General features: G+C 44.5%; 1 protein-coding gene across 1 annotated transcript in view; it reads left to right on the top strand.

Annotated features, from left to right (window-relative positions):
* LOC142563664 (uncharacterized) overlaps window positions 1-11,492 on the top strand; it is a 274,123-nt gene extending 262,631 nt beyond the window's left edge. The window contains exon 9 of the mRNA XM_075674252.1: window positions 2,565-11,492. Within this exon, the coding sequence (XP_075530367.1) occupies window positions 2,565-2,941 (377 nt within the window). The 3' untranslated portion in view covers window positions 2,942-11,492. The remainder of the gene's footprint in view (window positions 1-2,564) is intronic.
* Window positions 11,493-11,758: the final 266 nt, after the last annotated feature.

Below are 11,758 nucleotides of genomic sequence, written 5' to 3' on the forward strand. Positions count from 1 at the left end.
AATCTGAAGGGCAGCAGCAAAAATGACACGAGCGAGGCGCGTCTCTCAAAGTTTGGATGGCTCGTGCCAGCAAGGGTCTCATTTGCGCTCTGTTGAGATGAATCAAGTTTAGCTAGCTTCACCGCAGCACGGTTATATAATGCGGTGAAGCATAATAATGGCGAAGAAACCGCGGTGCATTTACTACCAGCGGCCGTTCGTTGTCGTAAAGAGGATCGACGCGTTGCTTCAAGAATGCAAAAAGCCCTACCGGTATGATACGTGCATTTCCCAAGAATGCATGGCTGGCACTTTGCCTTTCCTCTGAATGGCTCCGGGCGTTTGACGCCGAAGTAGACGTGGGGGGGCATCGCCGGGTATGTCTTGTAGAGTTTCCGCGAACAGCATTTTATGCTTCCGTGAGCGGCCAAAATGGAATCTGATCCCAACCGCCACTTGGAAAGATCTTTAAATTACAGCTTGCATTCAACAAAACCACCGCACGCGACATCCGTCTTTCCCGAAAGGACTATCGCGGAGCGGCGAGCAATAGTCTCGTTCTCTGCTATTCGCGGTCGCGCAGTCCGTGCTGAACGCGTTTCGTCCGCGTTCGCAGGGCCACGCCAGCGGCCATGGACCCGTGTGTCTTGCCGGCTGAAAGCCGCTTTCGAATCCAACAGCGTCTGCCTGGTCGACTCGTTGCCGACGCGCGAGGCGTGTAAACGGCGTGTTGTAAGGTTCGTGCGTGCAGGAACGTCCACATGCAAATTTTGCTGCGCAACTGCGCCGGTGGTGGCTCGGCACGCGCGCGCGCTGGTTCGCCTCCCCGGTGCGTGAATTCCTAATTTATCCTGAATAAGAACGTCCAGCTAGCGGGCCAGGCGCACAGCGGTCTCACGGCCGGCCGACGCGAGCTGTTGAGCTACCGTTGCGATCATTTTGTCAAAGAACGTTGCACAGCGCGAGTGACTTCTCACATTTTTCTGCGAGCCAACAACAACAACAACAACAAAAAGTGAACTCTGGAGCTATCGATGTGGCCTTTCAGAAACGAAGCGGTTAATTATGCTTTTTGTGATGCGAGACGTGTGGAGTTATCGGATAACCTTAATAGGCATACCTGATATTTTGAATTATCGACACCTCGGAATATTTCGCGATTCCCTTTCGACCGTGATATAACCTGGATGAACCGCATGCTATCCCGTATGTCACATATTCATTGTACGCGTCTCTGTGTTTGTGACACATCATTGTACGTGCTACCTTATTGATGTTATTGTACTATGTAAGCCTATTTAAGTGAAACTTCTGTTTTGTGATTGTTGTGCAACTCCAGAGAATCATGCTACTTGCATACTACAGGCCATGTAACATCGGTGTCAAATGAAGCGCGAACAGCGGAGCGCGTGGCCGAAGCATAACTGGAGGAGTATTGGGCGCACCGTACAGTCATCACCATTGACAGGCGCGCACTCGGTTTCACCACAAAGCGGAGTGATGCTTCCCCTAGACTGCAATATTTTTGGTTCTGTTCTGGTTTTTTTTATTGTCTTCAATATACCTTCGCACGTCTACTGCGAAACTTGTATGTTTGATCCGCGCCGGTGACAAGTTATCTCTTCCTCCGCTTTCATTTCCCCATTTCTTCATAATTCTCCATATCTAAATTTCAACCACAGCTAATTGCCCTTATGCTTTCCATGGCTTCATCTCTCGTTGGCTTTATAAGGTAACGATTTAAACAAAAGTGTCCTAGGACTACGATACTTGCTAATGCGAAATTTGAGCGCAGCTCGATACGTGTTTTCATTTCGCATTATATTGAGGCGAATAATTTGAGACTGAAATCAGTGACGCTATGCTGCGGCAGTGTTGCTATCGGCTTTAGAAGCGATGCGCAGGTTTTTTCCGATAGTAGATAGTGGAGATAGGCACAACTTTCTTGGAAGAGAATGAAAATTTGTTATGGGAAGCCAAAGCCTCAGAAGCAAATATTTGAGGGTGCATCAAGTGAGAAAACCTATCACGCTTACTGCAATAGCTGTTGTCTATAGTAGCAGTGAGAACGTTTATATTTTGCACAATATTACTCTCAGCGATGAAGTGCTGCGTACATTAGACAGAACTGTATTTGTCTTTTCAATCCTAATATCATCTGTTATATTTTTCTTCGCGGTGCCAATAAGAGCTACTGAACTATAGCGCGCACGATATTTCTGGAACATTGAACGCACTCAACAATGTCAATGTCGACCACGCAGTGCATGGTTGCAATTTGTTACACATACTTCCCGGACTTTGTGAAAGCGCCCACACAGGCAGTTCTATGCGGTTCATTCCTTCTTTTGTTTGCGCCCTTGCCACTTTTCTTCCGCACCCAATTTTCTTCTTCCCCAGTACAGGGTAGCAAATTGCAGTTATCCTCTTGTTCACCCTCTTTCCTTGCTTTGCTTTCTCTTTCTCTCTCTGTTGAACGAGCCGTCAAAGAAACGAATCAGCTATTTTCTGTGCTCTTACTCCCTGTTTCCTACGGCTCCTTGCATTTCATTACATGTGCTGCTCCTCCCCCCCGGAAACCGCAGCCGTCTACGACGAAGTGGCCACCATCGCCAGGCCTCCCGTGGACGGGGTGCCGCGGAAGCCAAGCTCGAGCAAGACGGGCTACATCCTCTCGGCCTTCCGGGTCTTTCCGGGCGAGGACCGAGAGAAGCTCGACCGATCCTGGCTGCTGTGGACGGGCGCGCGCCAGATCTACCGGCGCCTCCCTCCACACCTCGGCCTGCGCCGCATCACCTTCCACAAGAAGATCTGCCCGCAGGACCACGGCATCACGTACGTGCTGCTCTGCGAGTGCCCGACGCTCATGGACTACGTCTCCGAGGCGTGCGTGCTCGTCGACCAGCTACGGGCACGGTGCTGCGGTTACACGGCCCTGTACAGGGTTGTCGACTCCTTCTGAAGGACAGCGCAGATGCTGACTGCGGTGTCACCGTACGCGGGTACTGAATCTTGCACTGCCCCCGGCGGCCAAAGCGGCTGCTGCCATTCGTGCAGTGGCTCTGAAAAAAAAAAAGGCTACCGAGTGCCGAATGCACTTGCATTCATCGTCTTCTACGGGAGATTTCGACCGTCGGACAGGAAGCGGAATTTCCACCACCGCCTCCGTTCAGATGATGGACGGAGTCGTGGGGGAAACCACCGACAACGCAGCCTCTGAAGCATTGTTGGGATGAACGGATTCATTTTGTGAACTCCAGCCGCTGCAGGTGCCTTGCGCAAACATTGTTGACGAAAAAAAAAGCGATTTCAATATAAAACGCCAGAATAACAGTTACTTTTTAAATCCACGTTACCTTGAAATCCCCGAATCTTTTCACCATGTAGGGTACATTTGAGATCGCAGTGGAAATACTATGAGCAGGGCATTTTTTCGTTGAATATGCTACAGCACACGTTGAAAATTCGGCAGTAGCTTCTTTCCTGTGACAGGCGATCTAGCTGTGGGTGCAAACTGAAGAAATGGCAGCGAATGGTGTAAATGCAAAGCCCGACAGCAAAGCTGCCTTACCAAAGAGCGCGTCAAGCATGTATGTCCGAGGCAGCTGCCGCATCCGCTCACGTCGGTGTAAGATGAGACGTTAATGAGTGCAACGCCGCCGTATCCAGGAGGTTTCGCTTTCCTGTAATATCGGCGAACCCGGAACCTCGGACTAACGCGTGATCTGTCACAGTTGGCAACAGTTTGGCCGCTCTAGGAAATGCTGCGATAGGACCACCAGATCATTGTAAAGATGACGCTCTATGACGATTCTTGAGGACGTTACGCAGTAGTTTTAAGAGCATTGACTTTACATAGCGCAGGCGTTATTAATGAAGTGGTATAAGCATTTACACTTCACACGACAAAGCATAGACTGTGGCGAAAGGCACATAGAGCGTCATTGCTGCTGCTCCTCTAAGCACTTGATTCGGTTAGATCCGGCACCAGCGAGTGCCATGGACATCGTCCTCTTGACTGTGTTCGACATAGTTCTAGACGCCTGCTTTTCCTAGCGATTGAAGTGCAAGTGGTTCACGGGATCAGTGCCAACAAATGAACTGCAGTGCGCGTTCATCCTGTTACGAATCTCGTGCTTCGGCGAAGCTGTGTAAGTTTGAACCAAAGGCTATTGCAGCCACAGCGTGGGTGCCTTCTGCATGTTGCCTCAATGTAACGGGCCGTAATCCTTGTTTAAAAAACGTGCACTGCATGCCTCTGACGTAGCGATAGCTTCATAGGGCGTAGCTTATCGTCACGCGTTTTGTGTTTTCACTTTTTTGTTCTTTCTTTTCTTTAGATAGGACGTACCCATTTGAAATGCTGGTTAATAGTTTCGTTCATGACTGTTACTTCATCGTTTGCATTGACTTCTCACGGCAGTCTGAAGAGGAAGTCCTGAAAGAATATTTCAATAATGGAAGAAACAGGAATTTATGTACAGAAAACCTGCATGTGAAAGCCGAGTTTGAGTTTTACTTTCTTGTGACATGCAGTACTATTCTCTAGACGTGACCAATGTGACAGGATTTTTATTGCTGTACGCGATTTTCGTCGAGCAATTTGCGCTCATGGAAACATAAACGAGTGTTTTGATGTTACAGTTATAAATAATCACATTCATTCACACCGAAAACGCTCAGGGTTAGAGGATTCGAGAATGCATGTAAATGCTTGCAGTTGTAGGCCTAACACTCGCGATTCAAATGTCTTGCAAAGCACCGAGCTCCACATAACAATAAAACATCGTCATATGACGTCACAACGTACACTGTGTCTCCTTCCTCTAACGACACAAGCGAATAAAAATTGCAGCAAGCCTGCTTTCTGCACAACCCGTAAAGTTTAGGTGCAGGACAAACCGTAGCTTTTGTTGAGTCCCCGTAACAATCCCGTAGAACTGCGACCCTTAACGAATAACATTTTCGTCAAAAAACTTAAACTGCATTGGTGACTGACTGAGCTAGCAAATACACCGTGGGTATGTACGCTGAACAGCCTATTTGTGAAGAGAAAGTAACTGAGCTCAGATGGGGCATCCATGTTATTAAGAGGAACACTAATCGTAGCAGAACAACATTTTTTCAAGAACTGGCTTTATTGTCGCTCTTTCGGGCAGAAAATTGTGACAGGTTCAGTTATGAATACATCCGCACCAAAGGAAAGCTGCAACTAAATTCATGCTGCTGCGTTTTCATGCAGAATAATTTATCAGCAGAAAATTACGCTTTGGGTTGGCATAATTTTTTGTATTTCCGTGACTTTCATAAGAACACGCAGACCGGTTTAATATTAAAGGGAAAAATCAGACATCGACACGTTCGTAGCAGCTGCTACAAAGGAAACCCATACGGGTTCCTCGAGAGAAAACCTCGCAGTTCAAGAAAAATTCGTCCTGGTCCGGGACTCGGACCCGGGACCACCTCCTTCCCGGGGCAGCCGCTCTACCATCAGAGCTAACCAGCCGGCGAGCAGATGGCCGGCGAAGTCAAATTTGTCAGCAACTAGAAGCAAAGGCAAGAGCTCGACGTGATAGTTCTGCGGAAACCTGAAAGGCGGAGAGAAGTAAAATATTAAAGAGAACAAAATCAGGCGTCCACCCGTTCGTAGCAACTGCTACAAAGGGTTCCTAGAAGAAAATGCGCCCTGCCATTGCCCTGCCATCTGCTGGCCGCCTGGTTAGCACATATGATAGAGCGGCTGACCCGGAAAGGCGGTGGGCCCGGGTTCGAGTCCCCGACCAGGATGAATTTTTCTTCAACTCCGAGGTTTTCTTCCGAGGAACCCGTATGGGTTTCCTTTGTAGCATTTGCTACGAAAGGGTGGATGTCTGATTTTCCCTTTAATATCTTACTTCTCTCCAATTTGCCGGTTTCTGCAGAACTTTTACGTCAGATCGCTTTAATATATTACATGATTCTGTTGGGCATGTTGTAATGTCGCCTGCTGCTCATAATTGTTAACACGTTCGTGCAAACTTGTTTTCATTAGTTCTCGCGTTAAGGATTGAAAGTTCAACTAATTGATGTAGATTCACACTGATCAAATGGTGCCGCGGATAATGAAATGCCGGACACCGGAGTTCAGAGTAGGCACTTCTGTCGTGCGTGTCTTTGTATGTATTAGTTTATATTCTGTGCTACCATTGCATCAGTATAGTTATGGCGTAAGCTGAAAAAGATAGAGCGAAAAATAATGCTCTCTTCGACCAAGTGTGCATTAATTACGTTAGACAGCCCTGCCGGTGTTCCGAAGAGTGAGCCAAGCGAGGAAGCTCGAAATTAAAGAAACGCAGAGAGGACAGTAATATGATCAAGCATAAGTTCCTTCTGATGCCAATGTTGAGAAATACTTGCTTGTCGAGAAAACTATCCTATTTTTTCCTAAGGACGCTATAAAAAACGTTTACTCTAAAAAAAATGTGAATCGCCTCAGTACAGTCACTGGAAGTTGAAGTCTTTGAAATCGTAATATACACAGCAGAAATACTATACTTTTCCAGTTCATGAAATCGGGAATGATTATGACGATCTTTTCTTGTGGTTATGTGAGGTTTCCCTAAGACTGACTTGAAGCAGGAGCTTCAATTTACACTAGGCACATACCTCAAGACAGGGTGAGGTTATCTTTAATCGGGGTGCACTGATATGTTCACTGTTTATAGTAATTTGGAAGAATTCAAACATACTGAACTGCCTTAGTTCTCTGTGAGGCTTAGTAGACTCCCACAAGTAACATAAGATGTGAACAGCCAGTTGCAGCCGGGATGCCGGCACTCTTCCGCAGCGCTCACTCGGAAACAGCTGAGATCAGAGACGGCGCACAAGGTTGATGAATGTGCTGTAACAAATATTCCTCACACGTACTACATCTTTCTTTGGTTGACGTCTTTTACGTTGTGCAGCATGTACGTAGAATGTGACAGTCGCAGATACGTCGTTGTTTGCTATGCTAAATCAGCGCTTGGCGTTCCCCGAAGCTTCATCTAAGAATGTAGGCGGCACCGTAAAGTACACGCTTTCAAGAAACAGAAGCCTCTAGAGCCTCCATAGTGAGCCTCGGGCATCTGCGCATCGCAAAATAGCGGCAGTTTGCACGTGGAACCCTTTGTGTAGCTTTGCATTAGCACAGTTTCTATGGCCTTGCTCTGAGCTTCGTCACCCACTACCAAGAGCATCGGGCAGAGCTGCAGTATAGTATACCTGCGCGAATAACGTAATGGCTCATTAATCACGGTGCGCTCATTGTAGTAGAATGGGTCCCGTGGTGCAAATGAATCACTGCTGGTAAAATGCTTGTTACAACTCTCCCGCGTTTGACCGAAACAAAACAAAATAGATGAAACTTCTAGCATTAGGAAAGTGTTTTTTCGAATGAATTACTTTCCTCCTATTGCGGTTCCTTACATAACATTACACTATATTTATAGAGACAAAGTAGGTGATATTACGAAATATAAATGTGTAACTGAGTCCAAAGATCAAGTCGAGGTGCATCCGGGACAGGTAAACTTGCGCAGCTCTGCCACTCAAAGCAATCGCGCTTCTTGACACCCATGTGCACATGACGTAGCTGGGATCAGACAATACGCAAATCACACGCACCTTACTGTGTCCCAACATTTTGTCCTTTTGTAGCATCTCTGTGCGTGAACATTCTTGCTTTTCATCCCATTGTAGTAGCTTGTAAATTGCACTGTTTAGACGTCGTCGCCAGTTCCTTCATTTGCGGTAAAAGCAAGAAGCGTGACCCCGATATTACGATGATCCATTAAACGTGCCTCTTAAGCTGAACACTGTACACGATATATTGCTTAGTCAGAGATTGGGTACCTTGCTGAAGTTGGCATGAGGCTATTGATGGGGCTATTGAATTATTTCCTGGACAGCCCATCCAATATTTCATAATGACCGGTAGCCGGTAATGTTATAATACACCGAGGACCACTTAACCGAATGACTTCGAACACGCAACAAATGCAGAGTGACAGTGCACACTGTTGCATTTACGCGTTTACATGTTTCGCACTATGCAACGAAAGCTGATCTTAATGACGACACGCCTCAAACTTTTATATAATTTATACGCTTTATAGAAGGCGCCAGTGTGGAATGTAGCCATAAAAATAGCGTAGGCAAACAGCATGACAGTTGCTGTGAAACGGCTGACGTATGGAGAGTGAGCATCAGCGAATGCTTTTTCTTGCGGAAATTGATGAAATGTGTATGTACAAAAAAGTGCAAGAAAACTACATTTCACCATTTGTACAAACAAGGCATTTCGTTAAGCCTATAACTTCATCTTTCAAACTATTACGCAATATAAAACATTAATTTTGAATGTCGCAGCTACAGTAACCCATTAGCCGATTTCTAACGACTGTAACGTGTTCACTTGTTCAACCTAATCTAAGTAATCTGAATTTGTGACAACAATTATTGTTTCGTTTTAAATTTCAGTAGTTCACCAGCCACGAGCCGAAAGTAAAAGCCATTTGGTAGGTTTTGCGGTGCCCTCTTAACATAAGCAAATTTTCATGGTTACCAAGGCTATAATTTGTTATCGGCGCGAGCTCCCGACGCATTTTTCTTTCGAAACGGAAACACACATGCTTTTTTTTTATGTGCACCGATCAACCAGCAGCCCACGTCCACCTAATTAAACTACGATGCAGCTTATCGCCTATTTATCGAGGGCCACGAGCTCAAGAATAAATGTCAACAGTAAATGCTATATTCCTGAAATGTTCTTCAGATCTCGTTTTTGTTGTTGCGTTTTTGTAGTGATCTTTATTTGATGGTACGCCATCTTTATATCTCGAAATGTTACGTGGCTTACCTTACGTAGTGAGCTATTAGAATTAAGGCGCTGAGAAATAATTTATTCACTTTGAAATAAAAAAAAACTTCCACTAAATCCTTAAGAGCATGCTTTATTTAAAGAATTTATTATTCAGTTCTTGGAATTCTTTTCTATTCTCACGAGGCTCAAGTTCACGTCCAATGTAACGCAGTCTAGTGTAAAGATATGGCTATTTTATTTGAGTTACAGTGCTTAAAGTAATGATGATGTGCAAACGCATAAGAATACGAAGGCATACAATCGCCCCAAAAGGTTATTCTCTTCCGAACATATTGCTGCTTTTGATAGCTACTCTAGTAAAATTTTTAATTTGTACTATATTTTGGGCAAGTAAAAATAAAGTCAAGGGCATGTGTAGTTCTGAAAGAGAAGCGTACTGAGTGTACATAAAGCAGTGTACGTGAATCTGTGAAGTATGTTCTTCGGGCGTGCAACATGCGTAGAAGTTCGTCGTTGATTTACGAAGGTTTCGAGTTTATTCCTGAACTGCTGTTAAAATACTAACTACTCTATCTCACAATGTGCTGTGTTAACAGTATACACTGATTTGAGATGCGAATATCGTTCGAGATGCAAATAGATAACGTGCAGACCGAAAAAGGAGGATGATGTCTGTGCTGAGTAAATTGTGCCCCATGTCCCCATGTGCCACGTCTTATCTTAAAGCGGGCAACGTATTCTCTTTCACTCAGGGAAGACATCTTGAGCGCCTATAGCGACACCAGTCAAGTCGCAATCATTTTTTTTTTACATTGTGTCGTGTCGTTTTATAACGCTTAAGGCTGCAGGCGTGCTTGCATGGCAACCCTACCTGAAATAGACTCGTATACTACAAGTGCAATGGAAGCAATGTTAGAGCATTTGCGATGTTGCTTTCCTTTCCGAGCAGTGTATTGTTTCAGATAAGTCGTGCTGTCTTGCTTAAGTACGTGTGCGATTGGACTGCTAAGAGGCACAGTTCGGCATGCTTTTGGATATTCGTAAGAGGCGAAATTCGAAAGAGCGAAGTAGTTTGCGTCGCACTTCCAACAGACTGGTTGAACCGGGTGCTTCTTGTTACCGTTAACAAGATTTGAATTAAAGAAATGGTTGTGGCATATGTGTTTGGTTGTTGGGCTAAATCGGTCATTACGTGCAAGAGAAATAAATGTACATGAACTACTAATTACCGACTGTCCACTAATCAAATTTTTAACAAAGCAGTTTAAGGTACATACTGTAATTTACGAATTGAAGCCAGTCGTTCCACAAGGCTCATCCACTTCTAACAAAAGTGAAACTAGTGGCTGGTTTGAGATAAGAGGTTGAGACGTATGATAAAAAATCAACTGTGGTTTCACCTTCTGTTTCAGTAAAAGTAATTTTTATGCACTGAAGTTAAAAGTTATTTGGGACAGCAACATTTTGTCGACACTTTGGGAACGTAATCTCTCCCTTCACCGTAATCTTCACCCTCAGAATTGGTTTTATTGGGTGATTACATACGAAGTCAATTCGTAAATTGCAATATCTATCATGAAGAGTTTCTGTTGAAAGGTAATTAGGCAGATTACTGTAAGTAGTCAAATATTTATTTCGATTTCCAGTTAAACTATTCTGCGCCGTTTAGAGTAATCAAGCTCAAAACATACAGAGTAATGCTACATGAAACTGCAGATTTAAAACTCTAGTTAAAATTTTTAAAATACATGATATATCTGAGTTGGTATAGGCAGGGTTCCCCTGCAAACTTGCAGTCAAGCTATGTGTAAAAAAGGTAAAACAAATACAGAAAACGCCCACGGAGGGGAACATCCGGGTACATTTTAGTGCATAAGAGATTGTGTAGATGTCGAAGGAAAACATCAGTAGGATTTAAATTTGGTGCGTATGGTAGACATAATCCTGCTGCACGGTAATCGTCATTCTTCCGCTGTCTTTTGCATAATGCAAATTGGGACACGCAATGTATATTTGTGTCCTTTTCTTCAATCCGCTTTTTTCGCCTTATAATTGCGACATGATTACGAACAGTAAGCGGAATACGTTGCAAGGAAAGCGTTTTAAATTGAAATGCAATGAAGATTTCGTTCCTGCGTTCCGCTCTCATACATCTTGTCTGTATTTGCTGTCTTCCGCGAAGAATTGCTGTTACTTAACTGAACTTGCATGACATAAATGAAAGTGCTTTCGGGAAATGACATTAGTGAATTTTTCTTCCTCAACGTAATCCACGTTTGACGTACACACTAATTTACGCCAACTTGACGAGCCCGCACAAGCCAACTGCATACTTAAGTGATTGCCTCATTAACGTGAAGATTGCTTCGCATGCTCTTGTGTGCACACGTGTAAGAACCATCTGTGAAATGTATGCTGGGTGCCATTTTCTGAATGCCTTGCTTCCACTTAAGATACAACAGAAAAAATAACATACAGCATAATACCTGTAATAAATATTTGAAACAAATCTAATGCGGCCATGCTGCTTTTTAGAGCCTGCTGTTGGTGTTGTTTGCTGATGTATCATAGCATCGCTCGTTCCGCTTGCTTTATCCTTGATGCCTTGGAAGTGTTTTGCTGTAGACTTGAGCTATTAAAGCCGTCGTGGTACGTATTTGCATTTTCAAAATATGCGTTTGTCTGTTTCTGTACCAAGCGTTCAATGACGCTCTAGACATGTTCGCGTAGAAAATGAACAGTGGGAATCTGAACAGAATATGCAGTGTCGCTTAAAGCCTATGCCAAATCTCAGAGAAATGAGGGATCATCATTTTTGTGCAGACTTTAGATGAGGGGGCAAAAGTTCACGTACTCATGTAATTATTCATACAAAAAAATGCCTCAGCAATGTTTTAAGCAGTGGCAGCCCATCACTCATCGAACGAGTAACTGTCT

The sequence above is a fragment of the Dermacentor variabilis genome, chromosome 11 (genome assembly GCF_050947875.1).
Source record: "Dermacentor variabilis isolate Ectoservices chromosome 11, ASM5094787v1, whole genome shotgun sequence".
Lineage (NCBI taxonomy): Eukaryota > Metazoa > Arthropoda > Arachnida > Ixodida > Ixodidae > Dermacentor > Dermacentor variabilis.